The sequence below is a fragment of the Mesoplodon densirostris genome, chromosome X (genome assembly GCF_025265405.1).
Source record: "Mesoplodon densirostris isolate mMesDen1 chromosome X, mMesDen1 primary haplotype, whole genome shotgun sequence".
In the NCBI taxonomy this organism is placed as follows: Eukaryota; Metazoa; Chordata; class Mammalia; order Artiodactyla; family Ziphiidae; genus Mesoplodon; species Mesoplodon densirostris.
This window is the reverse complement of record NC_082681.1, coordinates 124,811,556-124,837,156: the sequence shown is the minus strand read 5'-3', so window position 1 is coordinate 124,837,156 and position 25,601 is coordinate 124,811,556. Positions and strand designations below refer to the sequence as shown.

Here is a 25,601-nt window from a genome sequence, read left to right as displayed (position 1 = left end):
CACTCCAGGCAATCTTGAGTTTTTTGAAGAACCAGTGTTTTATAGACTGAAGTCCAACCAGAAACCTTAAATGTAGAGTCTTTCCCAGCAGATCCAATCTCCTTTTTCTCATTTATTACTCCCCTCTACAGCTTTGTTCCAGACTATCTCACAGACAGACCCAAAGCATCCCCTTCTCTTTACTCTGGTTCCACCTACAAATTCTACCCACTCTATAATTAATTTATCTTTTCTGTGTATGTTCATTGTCAGTCTACCAAGAATGCCAGCTGCTGGAAGACACAGTGCCATGCACATAGCTGGTGGGCAGAGACTTTGTCTTTACTCTCTTTGGTCCTGTTGAGTCTACCCATCCTCCCAAATTCTACCAAATGACTGTGCACTGCCCCCATATTTAAAAAAAAAATCCAATTTTCTGGAAGAATGGAAAATGTGACTCTCTTGACTGAAATAGAAGTGACGCTCCTGCCCCAACACATAAGAAAGGATGCTGAGTCACACTCCAATTCTATTCAGAAACTGGAGTCCCTGAGGACGGGGACTTTGTATTATGTTTGTTCTATGTCATTTTCGTAAGTCAAAGGCATCTCATGCTCACCATTAAATAAAAAGCTAAGCAAATGTCTAAGTATGTTTGGTGATCTGCTGGAAGGAGACGCATAGTGGTAGGGATGGAAAGAGTCATTATAGCTAATTAGTTGAAATGACATCAAAATTCTCTAATTAGCTTTTTAAAACATCCTTGCTCCCAGAAAATATTAGGTGTTGAACCTCAATATATCCTCACTCCTAAAATGCCATCAGAACAGTCTATAGTGTTGTGGGACACCTAACACCAGCAACAGCCATGAGGAATCACTGCTAATTCTCAGCATCAGTGTAACTTACAGGGGAAGAAACACTAACAGCCCAGTTGGATTTAAGAGGTGTGGTTGACTCAGCACACGGGGGTGTCTAAAGAAATCAAGGGAAACAACAAAACAACATCTGGGAGTCCTCTTTGTGAACCAAAAACATGCCCTTCAGACCAAACTTCTTAACAAGAATACAAGATCCATCACAGTTTCACCCAAACCTGCCTCAGGCTTCATTTCACACTGCTCTTTCCCTGCCCCGCCTCTTCCAATCTGGCTGCCCTTTCCGGGCTTGAAGCTGTCCCCTGCTCAATGCCATGCTCTTTCCTTTAAGCCTCCATCCTAGGTGCATACTATTTTCTCTGTTCAAAGGGTTCTGCCAAATAGTCTTTAAGGTCAAATGTCGGGACTTCCCTGGTGGTCCAGTGGTGAAGAGTCCACCTTGCAATTCAGGGAACATGAGTTCAATCCCTGGTCAGGGAACTCAGATCCCACATGCCGCAGGGCAACTGGGCCCGTGTGCTGCGGCTGCTGAGTTCGCGCGCCTCAACTAGAGCCCGCGTGCCACAGACTACAGAGCCCACGCGCTCTGGAGCCTGCACGCCACAACTAGAGAAGAGAAAACCCGCTCGCCACAACTAGAGAGAAGCTCGCGTGCCTCAGCGAAGATCCCGCGTGCAGCAACTAAGACCTGATGCAGCGAAAAATAAATAAAATAAATAAATAAATAAATCTTTAAAAAAAAAAGATCAAATGTCACCTTCTCTGGAGAAAAGGGAGGGGATGGGGTCTAAATGCTGCGACTTTTTTTTTTTTTTTTTTAAAGAAGCCAGAGTTTATTTCTATTTAAACAATACTCAAGGAACTTTCAGAAGGTTACAAGGCCCAAAGATGCCTGGGTTTCATATAATAATATAGCCAGGTTCTGGCTTTTGCTACCTCTGTTTCGAAATGCTCAGGACTACCCTGGGCAGTTCAATGCCTCACTAATTCTTCTATTCCAAGAGTGGTAAATTTCTCAGAGTTTTGGCATAATTCCTACAAGGCTGTCCCTCTGGTAATGACAACAAAAACAACGCCAGAAGCAATGATTGTCATTGAGAGGAAGAAAGGTAAATGATCAGAGAAGAAAGCCACCACAGCAATTTCAAGAAGCAGAATTATGAATACGGTATAGAACGAACAGAAGCATTTGCAGAATCTTCTTGAAAACCCTTCTTGGCATTATTCTTTGAAACCAGGTCCTCTGACTCTACGCTTGAGTAGTTGGGATCATGACGGGTCTTATAATAACATGTATCTTCGTGTTATTTTTCTCAGGCTCTTACACAGTGCCTGGAAACTGGCAGGTGTTTGATAAATGTCTTTCAAGTAAATGGAGGACTGGCTGCTATGATAGAACTTTTAGCCTATTGATCTGAGGTCAGTCGCTCTTCTGACTTTACTGGGCTTTTCCAAAACAAAATCACAAAAATAGTCTCTTTCAATCACAACAATAATAATAGGTTTAATAATAGCAGCTGATTATTACTTGAGCACTTACTATGTGCCAAATACTATGAAGTCTTAACACGGGTAATTTCATTTAACTTCACGAATTATCCCCGCTTTACAGATGAGGAGCTTGAGGCTTAAGACACCAAGTAACTTGCCAAGGTAATGAATGAGGGAGCCAGGACTTAAGCATGGAGTCCATGTACAGCATTATTAAGCTCTACTGCCAGTAACTCATCAACACCACTAGGCTTGTGGTTACTGACTCATTACTGGTGCTACTCATCACCACTAAGAAGCTCTTCCCCCTCTGGGCATGTAACATTAAACTCTACTGCTGGCTGAGAGGAGCACAAGCCCTTGGGTTTGTGGAAGAAGCATGGCAGCCGCCTCAGTGTTGTAAGCTGCCACTGGAAATTTCCATGGCAACACACTTGGTGGGCCCTGGCATGGTGATGAGTGCAAGCTTCTTTATTCCTTATGAATCCTGAAAGACCAAACTTTCAGTGGCAGCGCCCGCTAGTAACTGGCTTCCTGCGATGTATCTGGAAGAGCTTGAAGAGCTTCACGTAACCCTTGTAATGTATTTATACATTTTTGCTAAAGGTCTAAGCTTAAATCTAATAGTACCTCCTCAGTAAAGCCTTTCCTGGCACCTGCCAACTCTAAGTTACTCTTTCCACTCCCCAATTCCTCGGTATTCTATCTGTGACTCCTTTACAGTTCATTTCCCACTCAGAGCTTACGAGGAAATTTGCTATAAAATGCAGCAAACATTAATTAAAAATTGCAAATAGCTGCACCAGAATGCCAATTCATGTACCTTTTAGATCCAATGAGAAAATTCTTCTGGAAAAGACTACTTATCTGTGAGAGTTAGAACACAGCTGGCTTCTGATTTTATTTCTCTCTGGTAAAGGGAAAAAGAATGGCCTGGCAGATCTACAGGACAGAGCATGTGTGCGTTCTGCTTTCTGCTCTTCCCAGATGTGAGGTGCTGAAGGTTTAAGGCAGGAGTCCTGTGCCTAGTTGCCCTCAGTAGCAGTCCCTGTTCAAACAGGCAGTGGGAAGGCTGAGTGGGGCCGCTCACATGTGTCCGCCTTGCTCATCTGTGTGCAATTTAATTCAGGGACAGACCTCATTTTATAGCAACCTTAACATGTCATCCTAATGTATTGGAAAAGATGAGAAAATGGGATGTGAGTCTGGATTTGGAGCCTAGTATCAGAAAGATTTCCAGTGCTTTGCAGAGTGCTGCATCTGAAAAAGAGAAGCCCAAATTATCTGCTAGGACCCGCAGATTGCTGCAGGGCGAATCTCATCTGGGCAGAGCAGGTGGCCGGGCAGTGACTGAAGTGTCCAGCAGGGGGCTGGCATTCTCTGCCTATAAGTAGCCCTGTTCCTCTTCAGAGCCTCAGCTCAGCAGAGCTGCCGTTTGCTGGTGAAGCCGGTGACGTGCAAAGCATTCCTGCCTATAGCATTTCAGGCTTTCTCGGTACAGTTTTTTTCTACCCTGTTTAAACCTTCAGGTTCTAAATATCAGGAAAGATGGGAAATGCCGTGTGAAAATAGCAGGCCAAAAGTTCTTAGTAAACTGCAGCCAGGGAGACTCAGACTAGAATGGAGGTAGAAGGAGCTGGTACAGAGTGGGTTTGATTCTAAGCCCTTTGGGAGCTGAGTTTTTGTGGGTGTTTTGTTGTTAACTTACTGAATTTAGAGATGTATTACATTGGTCACGTAAAGACCAGAGCAGCACCAGCATCAGAATAGTGACAATTTTGAATGCCATAGTCTCTATGTACTCAGAGTATTTTTATTAAAGAAGATAAAGAGCCCAGCATAGATTTTATCATCATCTTCACCAAACTGCAAAGTCAAAAGTTAAGCAACAGCATCTAAGGGCACTTTTTAGGTGGGAAAGAACCTAGAGGATGGCTCTGAATGACTGTTTGCTTCTAAACTTGGAAGTGGACCATTTCGTACACTGCAACATCTCTAATCACAGTGTGGATCGCCCCATGAACGACGACTGGTTCCACCCGGGGGTCCTGTATGTCATCCCTGCAGTTTATGGGGTCATCATTCTGATAGGCCTCGTTGGCAACATCACCCTGATCAAGATCTTCTGTACCGTGAAGTCCATGCGAAATGTACCGAACCTCTTCATCTCCAGCCTGGCTTTGGGAGACCTGCTTCTCCTGGTAACCTGTGCGCCCGTAGATGCCAGCAGGTACCTGGCCGACAGATGGCTGTTTGGCAGGATTGGCTGCAAACTGATCCCTTTTATCCAGCTTACCTCAGTAGGGGTGTCTGTCTTCACACTCACAGCTCTCTCAGCAGACAGGTAAGTCCTGGAGGACAGCGACCTTCTCTCTGAGGGTGGTAGATGCCTCGGTAAATGAGCTACCACATCGGGACAAACAGGGCTGTTTGTGCGCAGGGAAGTTTCACTCAAACTCCATTCCCTTCCAGGCATGTTTCTGTTCTAGGGACTACTTCTTGAGTTTGACATATTGGTTTCAGAAAGAAAAGTCAGTGGATGGGGGGGTTGGGTGGGGGGAGTTGGGGGGTGGCTGAGGAAAAAGATCTCTGAGTATAAGATTGAGGTGCATTTTCTGGAGACAGCTGATTTAGCCTTGCCTCTTCCTAACTTCTCACTCCCTGCAAAATTAATTGACTGGTGAGAAAAAAAAATCACACCTAATAGAGTTTAAACCCCAGGTAAATGTTTCTTGGAAGCAATTCAAAGTCTTCAGAGAACAGAAAAGTCCCACTGCATTTCTTCTTCAAATATTCTTTCAGAAATAACCAAGAAGAGAAAATAAGCAGCATTTCCTTGAAATCCATTCTCTTCAGACAGTTTAACTTTTCTCACAGCTGATGTTGTATTTGGTTCTCTGGAACTGAACAGTTTGTGTGCTGGTTTTTCTAAGTATCTCTTAGGTGAAATCAAGCATTATTTGGATTTTTTCTTTCCTTGAGAAAGCTCCATTCAAGGTTGATTTCAAATTTTAGTATCTTTATTGATGTACTTCCATATACAATACTTTTAGGGTTTTTGTTTTTTGGGCGGGGGGAGGGAGTCCAGTACAGTGTTTTATTCTGGGAAATATACATATTTGTGAACTGCATTTCTTGTGTGAACATATTGCTTAAAAATTCACATTTATTGGGCTTCCCTGGTGGCACAGTGGTTGAGAGTCCGCCTGTCAATGCAGGGGACACGGGTTCATGTCCCGGTCCAGGAAGATCCCACATGCCTCGGAGCGGCTGGGCCCCTGAGCCATGGCCGCTGAGCCTGTGCGTCCGGAGCCTGTGCTCCGCAACGGGAGAGGCCACAACAGTGAGAGGCCCACGTACCGGAAAAAAAAAAAAAAAAAAATTCACATTTATTCATTCTTAAACATTCATATTAATTCTTTGAGCATTTATCAGGTGTCTATCACGTAAAAAACACTTGCCTTAAATAACCAGTCAGGAAATACCTGCAGATTGTTCACATAAATTGCTGAGCATGTCTTATGTACTTCTGGGCAATAGAACTGGACACAGTAATGAATAGGCTTCAGACACATTGTCGACCATATGGTCAAATTAAGAAAAACTGGTGCAAGGAACCAGAGACTATCAATTTTTATTTTAAAATCAACTGTATGTTATGGAGTTAAAGATACAAAGGGATTTGAGAGTGTACTGAGGAAGGCATAGAAGCAGCTCTTGAAAATTTATACTCTGAAGAAAATGTCCCACATTTTAATACATACGGTGCTGGATTCTCACTTTGTAGAGGAACAAACAGTCCCCAGGTGATCTGGGTTTGTGGAGTAATGGACAAATAAAGATAGTGTTATCAGTATTTGTAGACATGTGTTTATGCTTAGCTGCCTGAGTACACTGCTCAGCACACACAACTTTTTCAGACTGAAAAATAATAGCCCAGGAACGAGGTTTGCACATGGCGCCCACTAGGCAGGGTTTCTCGGTTCCTGCCACTCACCCCCAGCTCGCTGTAACCCTGAACATATGCCCACCAAGGCCTGATGACCACAGGCAGTCTCACTGTTGAGCCAGGGCAGGCAAACTGTGGAGCTGGCAGCAAGTTTGTGGCTGGTTACCAGTGGCCAAGGGCACCTCAGGATGACAGTCATTTTCTTGATGGGATAATGAGATTTTGGTTTCCGGGTTGGTGAGTGCAGTGGTACAGATGGCGTTTCCTGTCTTCCTGGGATGGGGTGGGGAGTGGGGGAGGAGGGAGTGAGGGAGAGGAAAGTGAGGGAGTGCAATGGAAAGATACAGCTTCAGGGAACTCTTCTCCGGGGTTTCAAAGCAGACCAAATTCCCCATCAACAGAAAGGTTCTCTCAAAAGCCAGGCTGCACCATTTGGCAGCTCTGGTGTGTTCTCAGTAAGTTTACAGTTACCGCACGTCTTTCCCAAGTTCAGAAATTACTGTAAGCTTCCATATAACTAACTTTTTGTTTTGTTAAGGCTTAAAAAAGCTGACCAATTACCTGAATCACAAGTAGTGCCTCTAACCAATTTCAACAAGAATAGGTATTGAGCTAGTTAAAATATATAAGACTGTACTTATCTATGTGTCTCATCCTTAAAAGCTATTGGAGTTCTATAACAACCTCATGAGGTTGGCAGGGCAAATACACACGCACGCACACCACACACACACAATATCTGTATTTTTTCTTCTCAACAAGGTATAATTATATACAGTAAACTGAACAAGTGTACAGCTCAGTATATTTTCACATATTCTGTATAACAACATAACCACCACCCAGATAGAGATATAGAACAGTTCCAGCACCCCAGGATTTTCCTTTATGTCCCTTTCCAGTTAATACCTAACCCCATAGAGAGGCAATCACTATTCTGAGTTCAATTACCATGTATTATTTTTGCCAGTTCTTTAATCTCTTATACATGGAATCATACTTCTTATGCTTATCCTTATGTCTGGGAGAGTCATCCACGTTGGTGCACATAGCAATGGTTTATTCTTTTTCATTGTTGTGTAGTGTTCCACTGTATGAATATACCTCAGTTTATTTATCCATATTAATACTGATGGACATTGGATTTTTTCCAGTTTGGGGCTGATCATAACCTGCTCTGGGTATTCTTATTCATGCCTGTTGGGGGAACAAAAGTTTTTCTCTTGGGTATATGCCTGGGAGAGGAATTGCTGGATCATAGGGGCAGGTATTTAGTAAATATTGTCAAAGAGTTTTCCAAAGTGGTAGTCTGTATCTGATGGATTGGTCAAAGGGTGAACCAGAAGACCCTCAAAACTGGATGATCATCGCAATCATTGGGGAGCTTAAAAATATGCAAATTCTTAGCCCCCATCCTAAATCTATTGACTCAGGATGGATGGTAGTCATCCATCCCTGCCCCCTATAGATTGACCAGCAATGCAAGTACTCATCCCAGCCTCCCTTCTGCAGCTTTCTCTCCCCCAGGTGAACTTGAGTCTTTGCTAATATGAAAAGAATAACATTTTTCTAGAAAAGTTTATACTGGGGCACTAAAGGGAGACTTCAAGGCAGTCCCAGAAACCAGAATTCTGTGTTTCACGAAACTGACCAATTGCAGATTTGCATTCAAACCCCTTCACTATTGGTCCCAGCCTCCCCCTCACCCCATGCTATCTTCCCCTCCTTACACACATTGAGATCCTCATACACGGTTGTTACACCAACAAGTTCGTGGCTCTGCTTCCTTGCTTATGCTGAGTCACATCCACTCTCCAGAATCCTTTCTCCTTTCCTAAATAGAAGACTCTTCTCACCAACCCATGTGATGTATGGAAGTGGAATGGATATCAACAGCCCTGCATTTTAGGCTTCTTTTTTTTCTGCCATTACTACCCATACAATGGAGTCAGACCAAGTCTCTTACCTCTCTGACCTTAGTTGAATCATCTGTAAAATAATAGACTTGAGCTAGATTATTTCTAAGGTCCTTCCAAATTTTAAACTCATGATTTTTATCTGTCATCTTGCCCATCACTCAGATTCTGGCTCAAGCCTCCTCCTTAAAGCCCTAAGTTGGACCATTCTAGTCCAGATTTTCTGGCCCTCTTCTAAACATGAGGCTTATTATCTGATACATGAATTATCTCGTGCCATCTTTCATCTTGCTGTTTTGAAGTATTTCATTCATTTCTCTTTTTTTAGTCTCTCATATATTCATTGTAGATTATTAAGAATGTAGAAGGCAGAGATTTCTTATATATTATATCTTACAGTGCCTCACATGGTTTCTTGTACCTAATGGGTGATCAAAAAATATTGATTAGGGATTCCGTGAGGGTGCAGTGGTTAAGAATCTGCCTGCTAATGCAGGGGACATGGGTTCGAGCCCTGGTCCGGGAAGATCCCACATGCCGTGGAGCAACTAAGCCTGTGCACCACAACTACTGAGCCTGCGCTCTAGAGCCTGCTCGCCATAACTAGAGAGAGCCCGCGCGCAGCAACGAGGACCCAAAGCAGCCAAAACTAAATAAATAAAATAAATAAATTTATTTTTTTTAAATATATATATTGATTAGGGGCTTCCCTGGTGACGCAGTGGTTAAGAATCCTCCTGCCAACTCAGGGGACACGGGTTCGATCCCTGGTCTGGGAAGATCCCACATGCTGTGGAGCAACTAAGCCCATGCGCCACAACTACTGAGCCGCGTACCACAGCTACTGAAGCCCACGCTCTAGAGCCCGTGCTCCACAACAAGAGAAGCCACCGCAATGAGAAGCCCACACACCACAACAAAGAGTAGCCCCCACTCGCCGCAACTGGAGAAAGCCTGTGCGTAGCAATGAAGACCCAACACAGCCAAAAATAAAATTTTAAAAAATTTAAAAATAAAGTTAAAAAAATATATTGATGGGGGCTTCCCTGGTGGCGCAGTGGTTGAGAGTCCGCCTGCCGATGCAGGGGACACGGGTTCGTGCCCTGGTCTGGGAAGATCCCACATGCCGCGGAGCGGCTGGGCCCGTGAGCCATGGCCGCTGAGCTTGCACGTCCTGAGCCTGTGCTCCACAACGGGAGAGGCCACAACAGTGAGAGGCCCGCGTACCGCAAAAAAAAAAAAAAAAATATATATATATATATATATATAGATTAATTAAAAGTATGGTTAATCATCTGAAAGCATACTCTTAAAAAATATATCACACAGGGGTTTCCCTGGTGGCGCAGTGGTTGGGAGTCCACCTGCCGATGCAGGGGACACGGGTTCGTGCCCCGGTCCGGGAAGATCCCACATGCCGCGGAGCAGCTGGGCCCGTGAGCCATGGCCGCTGAGCCTGCACATCCGGAGCCTGTGCTCCGCAAGGGGAGAGGCCACAACAGTGAGAGGCCTGCGTACCGCAAAAAAAAAAAAAAAAAAAAAAAAAAAAAAAATATATATATATATATATATATATATATATCACACAGTCACCTGCTTCTTCTCTATTCCTCTCTATTAAACTCTCATTATTTGGGCAAATGAGAGAAAATCTATTCTTTGTGAGTCAGTAAGTAGATTTGGGGGATGAGATGGGTTGATGGATGGATAGATGGAAACAGGTGGATGGATAGGAGGATAGATGGTTGGATGAGTGGATGGGCAGATGGATGGAGAGATAGTGAATGTTTGGGATGGATGTATTTATTTTTTACACACTGGTCTTTGCTACTAGATGCCCATCTCTATACTAGGTGCCTCAGTATTATATAAGTGGAATTTAAGACCTAACAGGAAGAGGGTAAAGGGAGTTTGCGTTTTCTTTTCCAGTATAAAGCAAAGAATAAAGCTGGATTTAATGTTAATAGCATTTATATTACATGCCCAAGTTATATTGTGTCTGCTTCAGTATTATTACTCAGCTTTATTTCTGCTAGAATGGGGCTGACAGAATAAATCCTATGGCCAGATGTGCTCCACTGTAAAGTGATCCTTCTTTGGTTCCACAGAAAAGACTTTTCCTAAGTTTTCCCCTCCCTTGTGATTTGGAATGTGTAAAGAAACAGGAAAGTATTACATTAATGCAACCTTCTTGGAGTACAGATTCTTTGAGTTCACTGCAAGGAATTTATGAGATAATGTGGTTTTCAGCCTTTCCTGACATCTAGAGCTGCATGGTCCAACATGGGAGCCACTAACCACATGTGGTTATTTAAATTTAGATTTAATTTATTATTATTATTATTATTTTGTCTGTGCCACACGGCTTGTGGGATCTCAGTTCCCTGACCAGGGATCGAACCTGGGCCACAGCAGTGAAAGCCCGGAATCCTAACCACTAGGCCACCAGGGAACTCCCAAGATTTAATTTAAATACAACTAAAAATTCAGTTCCTTAGTCAAACCAGCCACATGTCAAGTGCTCAGTGCCACATGTGATTCTACTGGACAGCACAGACACAAAACATTTCCATAATTGCAGAAAGTTCTGTTGGACAACGCAGAAGAGAGTTTGTTCTGTGCCTTGGGGTCCAAATCTCTTTCCCAGGATCCATGTTAGCTGCTTTCTTTCACTGAGGGTATCAGGAATCCCTCAGGCAAATATCGAATGCCTCCCAGCTGCATGGGCTCTTCCTGTCTGTAAAATACCTTCTATTGGAAGATGCTCAGAGATGAAGAGAGAAGAATACAGGCAACCCAATACAATCACCAGTCACAGGCTTGGGGGAATTTAGGCATCCCATTGATGAGGTTTTGAGACTTTCTGAAGAATACCTATGGGGTTCACTTTCCAGTCTGTGCTATGAACTTCTGTGTGATCCTTCCATTCTCTTTTGCCTGGCCCTCTTCCATCTGCCAGTCTATCTTTTTACCTTCGTATCTCAAAATTCACCAGAGCAAACACTGCTCTAGCTATACTCTTATCGCCTCCCATACATGCTCCCTGACTCCTCCCCTCTTTTACTTCACTTCCCCCTCCCTGATGACTGGGCTGTTCCCTCCATCTATCCAAATGCTACCAGTCTTTCAAGGCACAGTTCAAGCCCTTCTCTTCCATGAAGATTCCCCGACCCTTTGGCTTTCATTGATATTTTCCCCTTTCCTAAGATGCTTTTGCCTGTACTGTTCTTTAAATATCAAATTTATCCTACCTTGTATTACTAGGTCCTTTTTATAGATGTATTTTCTACTTCCTTCATTATATGAGACGCTTCATGGGGTCTGTGCCTGCTACAACGCCCAGGCCCACCTTATATCTAGTAAGAGGACAATAACTACAGCTTGGTTGATGTTTAAGCAGTGACAAAATGATAAAGTGTAGCAGCTACAAGTAGAAGTCATCCTCAAGTTCATACCCTTATAAATGGTGTTCTGAGACTCAATTTCCAACATTGGGGGAAGGGGTTCCCCACACATCCAACAAGCAATTCTCAGAACACCAGCTAGGTGTCTGAGAATTCAACTCAATTCTGACACTATCAACCCAGAGATAGCGTCAGATTTCACAGGTTGAGGGCTCAGTCCTACGAGACTGCACCACCCGCCACTCCCACTTCAGATGCCAGTCACAAACCTGTGCTTCTGACCATCTGGCTAAAAATCAGAGGTCCCCATGACCCCCTGTCCTCAGGTTCCATTAATTTGCTAGGGTGACTCACAGAACTCAGGAAAGCATGTTGCTTATTAAATCACTGGTTTATTGTAAAAGGGTACAATACTTTTATCCTCAGGAACAGCCAGGTGGAAGAGATGCATAGAGCAAGATATGAGGAAAGGGAGCTTCCCGGCCCTCTCCAGGTGCCACTCTCCCTGCATCTCCATGTGTTCACCAACCCAGAAGCTCTCCGAACCTTGTCCTTTTGGGTTTTTATGGAGGCTTCCTTACGAAGTCATGATTGATTAAACCATTGGCCACTGACAACTGATTCAACCTCCAGCCACATCCTCCTCCCCAGAGGTCTGGGGCTGGGACTGAAAGTTTCAGCCCTCTAATCAAGAGTTGAATCACTTGGTGACCAGCCCCCATCCTTAACTGCTTTCCCAAAGTCATTAACATAACAAAAGACACCTTTATCACTCTCTACACACTTAGGAAATTCCAAGGGTTTTAAGAGTGTGAGCCAGGGACTGGAAGAAGACCAAATGTATATGAGAAATATGTATTTGGTCATCTGAATGACCAAACATATATTTCTTATAAATCACAATATCTCACCTTGTTTGACACAGAGACCAAAAGAGGTGATGGAATTTGGCCTCGTCACAACAAATTCAGAGTAGAGTCACACTAGAACCCTGCTTTCCTCATTCCAAGTCCCAATTCCTTCAGGGAAACTGAAAACTTTTCTTCAGAAACCATCAAAACAAAGTCTGATTCCATTTCCCTTCTCTGGGCAGTGGGAGCTACTGATCCTGAACTCTACTGTTCTGTGGGAAGATACCCTGAGCGATTCCAAGTTAGCCCTCTTCTGATGGGATCACCCCAGTGATTCCAAAGCTCCTCTACTGTTCTAGAGCTCAGCTTCACTGATCCCAAGGAGACTGGCCATTTCTCACAAGGGAGGACAATTTAATCTCTCATAAAGCAACTTTCCCAGGAAGTCTGTCTGTTGAAGGAGTTTACATGAATCACCAGTCCATAACTTCTCTAGGGTATGATTTTTCTGAAGCATATGCTGCCTCTCCAGAAGGAAACTCAACTCCTGTCTCCCCATGGGGAGGGATCTGTCACAGCTGCTGGCAGGCTCTGGGAGTACTGAGAGGGCAGGTGCAATGGAAGGGGGAGTTCCCAACAAGACTCTTTGAGTTGGAGTGCTATGGAGATAAGGGCAGCAAAGAAGTCTGACCTTGTCTCTCACGCATTATCTTTTAAAGTGGTAGACTTTTATGTGATTAATTATCATTTTTGGCAACTTAAAATGCATGGAGGCGAGACAGATCGCATGCTTAATCATGAAACATAGAGCATAGACTGAAAGGGCTCCCTGGTGAGGTTTTTTTGAACTGTGCTTGTCAATACCATCCTTTGAAAATAGACTAAATTTGCATTTTTGCACTTGTAAATCCTCCTAGTGTGTGGGGTTTGCATAAATTCTCTCAATTAAAACACATATTTTGCAGAATAAAAGAAAAAATTTTTCTTCATTCCTTTTTCTACTTCCCTGTAATAGATCAAGGGATCTTTTTTTTATTACAGTCATCTTTGAAATTCTGGTTATTAAGTATTGGATTAGTGTCTGATATTTGCTGCTACATGAAATGATTTGATTTGCCTAGGAACCCCTAAGAGGCTGCAGGTTCATTTTACACATTAAATGTCACCTTCTGTAGGAGGTCTTCGTTGGCCACTCAGACTAAAGGAATGACCAATGCTATTCTATCATCCAGTTTCTTCTTTCAGGTTGATTGAGGTGTAACTTACACAGTAAACTTTTAGTCGTGCATTTCTATGAATTTCGACAATCTTCCACAGTCATGTAACCACCACCAGCACAATCAAGATATAGAACATTCCATTAGCACCCCCCCCCCAATTCTCTCATGTCCCTCTGTAGTCTATCCTCTTCCTCCACCCAGGAGGGAGTTTTTTTTTCTACATCCAAACTTTCTTTAGTTTATAACCTCCATTACACACTAAGTTGTTCTTACAGAAAATAAAGCTCCTAGAAAAAGTAAAAGAAAAAAAAAGAAAGAAAGAAAGAAAGAAAGAAAATAAATCTCCTGGCAGCCACTGATCTTTTCCAAAATATATGAATGACATCATACAGTGTGTAGTTGTTTGAGTCTGGCTTCTTTCAACTCATGTTGTTGCATGTATCAGTAGTCCATTCCTTTCTATTGCTGAGTCCATTGCATGGCTAGGCTACGGATTGTTCATCCGTTCTTCAGTTAATGGGTATTAGGGTTGTTTTCAGTTTTGGATGAAGATGAATCAAGCTGTCATAAACATTCACATACAGTTTTTGTATGGATGTATGTCTCCATTTCTCTTGGGTAAATATCATCCACTATAATCGTTTTGAGAATTATTTTGTTCATTTGTTTGTTTACTTGCTTACTCTCTGTCTCCTACCACTAGAATATAAGCTCAAAAAAAAAAAAAAAAAAAAGAGAGAAGCTATGGCATTCATTAGCATGTTCACTGACACTAGGACAGTCCCTAACCTGTAGTAGGTGCTTGATAAGTGTTTGTTGAATACATGAATAGATGGATACATGAAGGAAGGAATAAAAGAATGAATGAATTCTGGTAGGTTCTACTATCCATGTTGCTGCGAATGGCAAAATCTCACTTTTTTATGGCTGAGTGGTATTCCATTGTGTGTGTGTGTGTGTGTGTGTGTGTATATATATATATACCACATCTTCTTTACCCATCCGTTGATGTACACTTGGGTTGCTTTCATATCTTAGCAATTATAAATAATGCTGCTGTGAAAATTGGGGTGCATGTTTCTTTTCGAATTAGTTTTTTGGTTTTTTTGGATATATACCCAGGAGTGGAATTAATAGGTCATATGGTAGTTCTATTTTTAGTTTTTTGAGAAACCTCCATACTGTTCTCCACAGTGGCTGCACCAATTTACATTCCCACCAACAGTGCAGGAGGGTTCCCTTTCCTCCATACCCTCTCCAGCATTTGTTATTTGTGTTCTTTTTGATGACAGTCCTTCTGACAGATGTGAGGTGATATCTCATTATGGTTTTGACTTGCATTTCCCTAATGCTTAAGGATATTGAGCATCTTTTCATGTGCCTGTTGGGTGATATGTTTTTTCTATAGAGAAATTGGAAAGATACCTCAGTCTTCTAGCATGGTTGATTCAAATTGACTTATTATTAATGAGAGGTTAGAAGAGTTTCTTTCAGCTTCATAACTCATTATTGGTAATGTCATATAAGTGTTTAAGATTATTATCAAATGTTTAGGATCATCCGAGAAAGACACTATCAAGTTTCTTTCCTATACGGGCTGTAAAATTTCACAGCATTTCAAGTTTTCTTGTGCCTTGAGTAATCTTAAATACTCATTTAATTGATGACACCCATTAACCAATTAGCCATGGATGTCTTTGCATTATGGATTTTAAGTTACCTTCGTCAATGTTGGTATTTTGTGGGTATGCATGACATGAGTGACTTCACACAAATGTATTTGCTATTTGTAACTTGGCTATAGGTTTCTGCCCTATAAACACAGACACTCTGATAACCTCAATTTTGCTGATATATTTGGGGTTTTTAATTAATTAATTAATTAAAAAAAAATTTTTTTTTGCTTCATTGGGTCTTCGTTGCTGCGCATGGGCTTTCTCCAGTTGCAGCGAGCGGGGGCTACTCCTCATTGCGGTGCACGGGCTTCTCACTGTGGTGGCTTCTCTTGTTGTGGAGCATGGGCTCTAGGTGCGTGGGCTTCAGTAGTTGTGGCACACGGGCTCAGTAGTTGTGGCTGGCAGGCTCTAGAGCGCAGGCTCAGTAGTTGTGGTGCATGGACTTAGCTGCTCCATGGCATGTGGGATCTTCCCGGACCAGGGATGGAACCCATGTCTCCTGCATTGGCAGGCAGATACTTAACCACTGTGCCACCAGGGAAGTCCCTATATTTGGGTTTAAATCTACCATTTTATTATTTGGTTTTTGTTGGTTTCACCTGTTTCATAATCCTTTTTCCCTCCCTTCTTGCCTTCTTTTAAATTAATTAAACATTTAAATTATTCTATCCTCCCCCCACCTCCTGGCATGAATTTGTTAATTATACAAACTCAATATTCTTTTAGGGGCTACTCTTTTTTTTTTTTTTTTGCGGTATGCGGGCCTCTCACTATTGTGGCCTCTCCCGTTGCGGAGCACAGGCTCCGGACGTGCAGGCTCAGCGGCCATGGCTCACGGGCCCAGCCGCTCTGCGGCATGTGGGATCTTCCCAGACCGGGGCACGAACCCGTATCCCCTGCACCGGCAGGCGGACGCTCAACCACTGCGCCACCAGGGAAGCCCTAGGGGCTACTCTTGTGTTTATAACATGTATCCTTGACTTATTAAAATTTACTATAAATTAGAACTTTCCTAGACAAGGGTAATAGGACACTTTAACTTCATTCTAATTTCCTCCTGCCTTTTTTTTTGGTTATTGTTATTCTGTATTTCAACTCTATCCATATTTTAAACCCCACAAGACATTATGTTAATTGCTTTTACATACTTATATTTACTCACATATTTACCTTTAGATTTATTCCTGTATTCACCTTTTCTTGCTCTCCACTCCTTCCTGCATCTCTGTGACATCATCTGAGATTATTTCACTTCTGCCCAAAGAACGTCCTTAAGTATTTCACTTAGTGTAAGTCTAATGGGGATACATTTTATGGTTTCATTTGTCTGAAAATGTCTTTATTTAATGTCATTTGGAGAGGATATTGTCACTGGGCATAGAATTCTAGGCTGGCTGTTTTTGTCTTCCCTACTTTGAAGTTGCTATTCGTTGTCCTCTGACTTCTGCTATGACGTCAGATGTCAGTTTCATTGTAGCTCCTTTAAAATTATTGATTTTTTTCTCTTTGACTCATTTTAAGATGTTTCTCTTTATCTTTGGTTTTCAACAGCATTACTATGTTGCACTTAGGTGTGGTTTTCTTTGTATTTTTCCTGCTTGAGATTCATAGCTTTTTTTTTTAAACCTGTGGCTTGATGATTTTAGCCACATTTGGAAAGTTCTCAACCATAACAACTTCAAAGATTGTTTCTGCCCCATTCTCTTTTTGCTCTCCTTCTTTATGCTGTCTACATGTAAATAGAATAACTGCAGGTTAACTTAAAGCTTTTCAAGCTTTTTTCCACTTTTGGTCGTTTTTGCTTTTATTGATGCAGGCAATTTCATACTTCAGTCAGGCCTCTGTGACTGGGAACTATTTTAAACACAATTTTATTTCACCATTTTGCCCATACATTTCTATTACCTTTTCTGTGTTTTCCATCCTTTTTTCTCACTGTACTTCAGTCTGACCATTTTCAGCTCAAAAATTCTCTCCAGCTGTGTCTAGTCTGCTTCTGAAGCTTCCATTTAATTCTTAATTTCAGTTACTGTATATCGCAATTCTAGAATTTCCATTTGATTCCATCTTGTCACCTAATTTCTTGAATTAGTCCCAATATATTGTAAAATCCCTCTTTGGTAACTCTAACTTGTGGAACCTCTATAAGTCTGTTTCTATTATATATTTCTTCTCTTGTTTTTCGACCATTTTGTTTTCTCTCCCAGTATACGAGGCAATTTTTGTTTGACTACTTGATTTTGTATATGAAGAAGTGTAGATAATTTGGGGCTCTGGATAGTATTATCTTCCAGAAAAGATTAGCTTTTGCTTCTTGTGGGCAGGTAGGAGGTGGCGGTGTATCTGACCTTGTCAGGGATTGAATAGATTGGAGGCTGGGCTTGGTCTTTGTGAGAACTGGTCTATTTCTGGTTCAGTGCTACTACTAGGATGTACCTCTTTGGGCATCTCAACTGTAAGCCTGGAGTGTTTACCCTGGCTTCTCTCCTTGGTGGGCCCTGATCTCCATTTATTATTCCCCTTCATCCTGAAACTGCTAGAAGCTCTTCTCAGCTCTCAGTTTCTGTTGGTGCTGCTTGAAATTTGGTAAATGCCTTAAGGGGAAAATGATGCTGAATAACAGCTTCATCTCTTTGCACTTCCTTTCTCTCCAGGATTTTGGCCCCTCAAATCCTTACTGCCTTGGTATTTCTCTGATGTTTTCAAAGGGATTTTCTAGCTTTTCATTTCTGGAGAGTTGTTCAGCAACAAGCTAAGTTGCCATTATCAGAAGTGGAAAATCCTGTACCACCTCTCTTAAAGACCCGATCTGCTGACCACCAAGCTATCCACATCCCAGTTCCTCTAAAGAGGAGTCCAGAACTACCTAGTCAGACCTTTGAGATCAGCATTCAGAGCCTCAAATTAAATCAGCAATTTAGATGCAGAGAAATGAGCTCTGGCTAACCTCAAAGTGAGTAAGTCAGGAATCTCAGTTGAGGCCTGCGGCAGTGGACACTGCCAAGTATTATAGGTACATCAAAGCCTCTGGGATCTTTCAACTAGGCCAGGTCTCTTAGCCCCAATAAGCAGGAGCTAGAGCTGACATTTAGTTATGCAGTGATTGATAAAAGCTGAAATTTCGTGGGAAGGACAGTGCCAAAATGTTGCTAAGATACACTTCTTTAAACTTCAGTTCTTTATTACTTTTTCTTTTTTTGTATTGTACCCAGACTAATTGGCCAGTGGTGATAGCTAAAGGTTACATAGGAAAGAAATAGGGGGAAAATGTGAAATGCGGCACATAAAGACATTTATTTCCAGTGTGAGAAGAATTTACTGTGACAATAGATAATAGGTCCATGTGACTCACTTATTTCTATGCTGTCTACATATAAATAGAATAACTACAGGTCAACTTTAAGCTCTTCAAGGTTTCTTTTTTCTCTTTGGTGGTGCTTGTTTTTATTGTCAGGCAATTTCATACCAGGGTCAGGCCTCTGTTATGAGAAATACTTTAAACATAATTTTAAAACAATATAAAATTATGTAAAAACAAAATTACAGTAGTTTCTCCATGAGAACATATGGGAAATGCTTATTTATTTTAACATAAATGGTGGACAAAACAGATTGTTAAGAATTTCATTGTTATCTTTTCCCTCTCCACTTTAAATGATTGGAAACATCACAGAAGAGTAGAAAAATCAGAATTTGGTATCTTTTCTTTCCTAGATTGTCAACAGAGGTGAAATTGAAGGTTAAAATGATGGCTTCAGGAATACATATATATACTATAAGATGAAGATAAATGTGGTCAATATTTAATTTTAAGCATTCTTCACTTATGCTTTAAAAAGCCTGCAAATCCGAAGTGCTGTAGACAAATATAAGTGACTTGGGGATCCAGAGACGGAGGTTCTAGTTTTGGTTTTCAGCTAACCGGCTGTGGGAACTCTGTGGGCACCAGTTTCCTCTTCTTTAAGTTAAGGAAATGGGACTTGAGGATGCCTAAGTTTTTTTTTTTTTTTTTTTTTTAACTAATTTATTTTTGCTGTGTTGGGTTTTCGTTTCTGTGTGAGGGCTTCCCCTAGTTGTGGCAAGCGGGGACCACTCTTCATCGCGGTGCGCGGGCCTCTCACTATCACGGCCTCTCTTGTTGCGGAGCACAAGCTCCAGACGCACAGGCTCAGTAGTTGTGGCTCACGGGCCTAGTTGCTCCGTGGCATGTGGGATCTTCCCAGACCAGGACTCGAACCCGTGTCCCCTGCATTGGCAGGCAGATTCTCAACCACAAGGATGCCTAAGTTTTATATTCCATAGTTATATATAAAGCAGGTTTATAATCAAACATATTCTCATATGTCTGTACCATGATGACAGTAGGGCATATACAGACCTAGCATCATCTGTTCTGAGTGTTCCACGAAGGAGAATATACATGTGTGAGTATCATTCTCTTGTTCTTTAAGAGCTTTACCTGGATGTATCTCAGTCCCTCGACCAGATTTTAAATCCTTAGTGGCCAGGGACTTTTATATCCATAGTGCCAAGGAGAGCCTGAGATACTAAATTAGTATTTAAATGTGCTGACAAATTGACTAAGCATCCTGAGCCATGAGTGTTTAATACTGGAAGACCAGTGCCAGAGGTTAGCGGCCTGTAGTCTTCACTATCACAAATTAATAAGCCTAACGGGTGGTTCAGTGTGAAATGGAAGACGGGCTTTCCTCTGTCTAAAGAAGGAACCAACAGCTCCAGTGTGGACAGGCAGAGAGCAACAGAAACGTGAGCCCTGGTCACACATTCAGTGCACATAGGCCAGGGACTGGGGAACTTTTTCCGTAAAGGGCCGTATAGTGGATATTTTTGGCTTTGTGGGCCATGAGGTCCCTGTTGCAACCACTCAACTCTGCCGTTATAGCGCAAAAGCAGCCATAGACATGATGTCAGCAAATGGTCATGGCTGAATTTCAGTAAAGCTTTATTTATGGACACTGAAATGGGAATTTCATGTAATTTTCACATGTTGTGAAGTATTCTTCTTCTTTTGATTTTTTTCCCCCAACCATAAAAAATGTCAAAACCACTCAGCTTGTGGGCCATATGAAAACAGGCAGAAGGCCAGGTTTGGCCAGCTGGCCTTAGGTTGGTGTCCTTGATATACAGGCGTGTACACACTTGCTGAGGTGGTCATTTAGCAGAGAGAGTTTCCTATTTAGATGGAGTGGGACCTAAGGGGATCCATGACCTCTGTCCACTTAGCCAGGACAGACTTCCTAGGGAAGATCATAAAGACAGATCATACAGCTGTGTGATGTTTTACGGTATGAGGCACCATCATATCAGGCACATTAGCTTTTGGATCATCAAAAAATTGAGAGTCAAGCCAACGTTTTTAAGCCACGTGTCTTTTCCAGCATGCCTGGGTCCTCTGTGACACTAACAGTTGTTTAAATAAAGAAAATGAGAGTTTTAAACCCAGGCTTAGCTGGGTTCCAGCTCCCATAGGAGGGAGCATCTTTTCATTATGTACTCATGTAAGCAAGTCACCTTAAAATTTTTAAAAAGGGAAATTGTGCTCAGGGAGAATCATTTCCTCAGTACCCCCAGGGATTCTTTGGGGCTTGAAATGGTTAGAGAAATAGGATGTGTTTGGGTCACAGGAGATCTCTTGGGAAAAGCCTAATAAGATGGTGTCCAGACTGATCTGGGGTAAGTGGACTTGAGAGGAGGATTTGGCTAGGAGCATGGCAGCGGAGGAGTGGGTTATTCTGAGCATTGTGAACCCATTTCCTTACCTGCAAGAAAGACAGTACAGGCCAGACAAATTGGGTGCACAGTTCTAGGTTTTTAGTTTTAATTATATATTTGTTCAATAAGCAAAATAGGCATAAACTGAACAAGACATAGACTCAACCCTTAAGAAACTCATAGTCCTGTGACCCAGGGTGCATGAACCTTTTTAATTTCCAGGATGGAATAAGAGAAAATGTCACTGAGTGTCCAGGGCTTATGCTTCTCTTGACCTCTTCTGTACCTAGAACAGGACCGTGCAAAAGTAGGTGCTGAAGATATGCTTTTGATGATTAGAAGTGCTAGTTTTTGAGGAGTGGGGATGCTTCGCTTCAGTTAGACGGGACGTGTTGCGCTGGAGCTAATCCTAGGAGGGATCTGTGAAGGCAGGGGCGTTGTCCTCTAGTGACCACCAGGCTCCTCAGAGCTAAATGGACATGGTGCCCAGAGAGGCCAGCTGGTATCTGCAGAGTGCCACCTGCTGGCTAGAGGAGTCATGGGCATCTTGAGGCAGAAATGCTTAGCCTATAGACCCTAAAAAAGATATCAAATTGTATGCTCTGGATTCTGTCCAAAAGACAAAGGAAAGTTGGAAAGAAATATATCAAAACATTACATGTAAGACTTATGGATGATTTTCTTCTTCTTCTTTTTTTTAAGAATTCTCTGTCTAAATTTCTACAATGAGCTGTTAACACTTTTATATTAAATTTTTTAATTGAAAAAAGTTGTTCAAGTGAACTAACTGCCTCTAGACCACCTTCCTTGACATTGTCTTTGCTGAATCAAAGCAAACTTTTCCAATTGGTTCTTAAGATACCCCCAAAATTTCATAGTGACAGACTTACAAACTCTTTTTCCCTCCCTCCCTCCTTCCCTCTTCCTTCCTTCCTTCCTTCCTTCTGTTATGTTTTGGAGGTTCACATTTAATAGAGCACTATTCATAGTAAGGATAAATTCAAAAGCATTGAATTTTGTTGAAGAGATGTCTGAGTTTGAGCTCTGAATCTTCTAATTGTCAACTGTGTGACTTTGGGCAAATTTTAAGCCTCAGTTTTCTGATCTGTAAAAAGGGATAAGGGTATTTACTTTTCATATTTCACAGGACTGTTGTAATTTTTGTAATGGTGAAATGAAATAATGTGTTGACTTCTTTATGAAATGTTAGAATTCCCAGTCAAAAAAGTGAGTGTACCATTAGCATAGTTGTTGTTTCTGTTCATAAGGGAGCTAAGAGGGTGTGGTTGAAATCTCACCTGATTGATGATCTAGTGGACAGTCACTTGAAAAGTGTTGGGAGCTGTACCAGGCACACAATAAGTGCTAATAAGTTTTGGTTAAATAAAAATTAAAAAAGAAAAAGAAACTGAGACAGCCTACTTATACAGAAATAGCTAATTATGGAAGTGGGAGTAGAACACGGGTCTCCCAGTCTCCCTCCAGTCCCTCTCTCTCCCTGTCTTGGGCTCCTTCACCACTAGCGTTTACCTCCCTGATGCTGGCAGGATCAGCCTTCTGGGCCAGGAGACCTAATAAGCTACAAAGTTGGGTCACCATATCTCCACGTATAAAACCTCTCACAAAAGGTTATTTAAATATAGTGCTCTTCGTGCTGCGGAGCGGCTGGGCCCGTGAGCCATGGCCGCTGAGCCTGCGCGTCCGGAGCCTGTGCTCCGCAACAGGAGGGGCCACAACAGTGAGAGGCCCGCGTACTGCAAAAAAAATAAATAAATAAATAAATAAAAATAAATAAATATAGTGCTCTTAAATTTGTATAATTAGCCACAATGACTCATATGCCATGATGGTATTTTTGAGCTTTAATGATTCTTATTTTGAAATTTTAAAAAAAGATAATGTATTTTACTGAGATAATTTAGAAACTTAGAAATTCTATTTTTATCTCCAGTAATTTGAAATATATTTAAAAACTGAAATTGTCTCATTTTCTGTATATGTTTGATAACTTGACTGGACCAGGGGAAGAACTGACATACTGGATGCGGTTGGTGGACCCCAGAGGTCACTTACAGACTTGGGCTTCCTGTGTTTCTCTGACAGAGGGTGATCCTGGCCAAGGGAAAGTGTGGGGCAGGACGGAGTGCCCTGAATTAATACTGCAGGACAGTTCTCGACCAAAGAGGGACGGGAGTCGGTGGGTAGACACCCCAGCCTCCTCGGCCCTTGGTGGCAAGTTCTGGAATGTGCTCACCACAGTCTCTCAGGGGGTCCCCAGCTGGCCTGTGCTCCAGTTGCCCTGTGTGGTACCCTATATTGCCTTTCATCCCCTCCCTGTGCCACCTCCCCACTCCCTCCCTGTGCTTCCGGAGAGCCCCTCCCAAATAAACTACATGCACCTAAATCCTTGTCTTAGGGTCTGTTTGGGGGTGAATGACAATTTATATAGACAATTAATTACCCAGAGTCTACTATACCCTCCACACTAGAGCATGGGTGATTTTTTTTTCTGTCTTTGTGATTTTTTTCCTGATTCTCTGTGTATCTTCTGTGCCACGCAGTAGAGTAAATGCAGGCCGCGTAACTATAATTTGAGATGGGATTTATAAACGTTCTTCAAACTTTTTCGCTCATAAATTGCTGAAAAAGTCTAACAAGTTATAAATATATGTTCCTCTCTCCATAACATCTTTGAGGAATTGCCTTCAAACAACTTGTGCCAGGATGTTTGCACACCTACTGAAATTTAACTGGGTTACTGCTTTCCTTTGTTGTTTTAAACATACCTTCTGGCAACTGTAATATTTCATCCTGTTTATACCCCTTCTGATGGGCTCCTTACAGGATTATCACCGAGCTTTGGAATTAGATCATCCTGCTGAAACCCATTTTGGGCCCAAGGGTCAATAGTTGCTCAACTCTTTCTGCCAAAGCACCATCAGATGTCCAACAGTTGCTTATGTTTGTCTTCCCATTTTATACCTCAGCTTCTATATCCCTCAGAGCCCTACACTTCTGAAACCTTCCCCATGTCAGTGGCTCTTTCTCTAGCCTCCTTCCAGCCTTTGGTTTTTAGTCCTTCCCTGATGCCTTTTTACCTCTGCTCCAGTGTCTCACTGAGATGGCCTCTTTAAGCCCTGAGAGTTCGGAATATATGAAAGAGTCCAGACCTCACTCTCGGCCTCAGGCCACAGAGAACTTCAGGGTGTATATATGGGGGTGAAAATGCAGGAGATTGGGTATAACAGACTCAAGGAGGAAGAATAAAAATTTTGTGTCTGTCTAGAAAGACACTGCTTTCCCCACGGCTGCAGCAGTCAGGGAAGAGACGCTCTGATCCTTTCTATGGTTTTCTTCCTTAGTTCTAACACCAGTAAATGGGAGCAGAATTTGCCCCAAAATGTGCCTCATTGGCATAAGGATAATTTTCGACTTTTTTTTTTTTTAAGAAAATAGCACAGGGACTTCCCTGGTGGCGCAGTGGTTGAGAATCCACCTGCCAATGCAGGGGACACGGGTTTGAGCCCTGGTCCGGGAAGATCCCACATGCCGCGGAGCAACTAAGCCCATGAGCCACAACTACTGATTCCACATGCCACAGCTACTGAAGCCCGCGTGCCTAGAGCCCGTGCTGTGCTACAAGAGAAGCCACTGCAATGAGAAGCCCACGCACCGCAACGAAGAGTAGCCCCCGCTTGCCGCAACTAGAGAAAGCCCGCACACAGCAATGAAGACCCAACGCAGCCATAAATAAATAAATAAATAAATTTAAAAAAAGAAAATAGCACATATAGGAGAAGGTCTAAAAACTGAGTAGAAGTTACCCTGTTACAGGAGACATTTACATTTATAAGGGAAATCTCCATTTGTAAGGGTGTCTCCCTTTTGGTACCAGGAAAAAGAGGATGACTCTAAATCTCTAGAAACTTATCAATGTAGAAGGCATGGACTGAAATCTGTAGAATGAGCTTATACTTTACTGTTCTTTGCCTGGTAACCTCCTAGGACTGGCTCCCCCACCCACTTCTTTTGTCTTTAGCTGAAGATGGTATTTAAGGTGATGGCTCGGGCCTTTTCAGGGAGTTACTCAGTTTTCCTGGGCCTCTCCCATGTTGTCAAGGAGGTATACATGTTATTAAACTTCTGTTTGTTTTTCTCCTGTTAAGCTGCCTTTTATTGTATGGGGTCTTAGTCAAGAACCTAGAAGGGTAGAGGGAAAATGATTTTTCTTCCCCTACACTAGAAAGCCCAGGTTGCCTGGTCAACCACAGGACCATCATTATAGGAAGCAGTAGGGCCTGGTGGTAGAGGCTTAGGTGAGAGCCTGCATGGGCTCAAATCTTGTTTCCAATGCTTAGCACTGATGGCCGTGGAAAACTTACTTCCCATCATTTCCCTCATCTGTGAAAGAGCAATAATACTAGTACCTGCCACGTAGAACTGTTTGTTGTGAGGATAAAAAGCAACATTTTAAACAAAATTCATAGCTTAGTTACCTGATCCA

At 42.3% G+C, this 25,601-nt stretch overlaps 1 protein-coding gene across 1 annotated transcript in view; it reads left to right on the top strand.

Annotated features, from left to right (window-relative positions):
* Positions 1–4,279: 4,279 nt before the first annotated feature.
* GRPR (gastrin releasing peptide receptor) overlaps positions 4,280–25,601 on the top strand; it is a 30,528-nt gene continuing 9,206 nt past the window's right edge. Inside the window, exon 1 of the mRNA XM_060087715.1 lies at positions 4,280–4,692. Coding sequence (XP_059943698.1) covers positions 4,280–4,692 — 413 coding nt within the window. The remainder of the gene's footprint in view (positions 4,693–25,601) is intronic.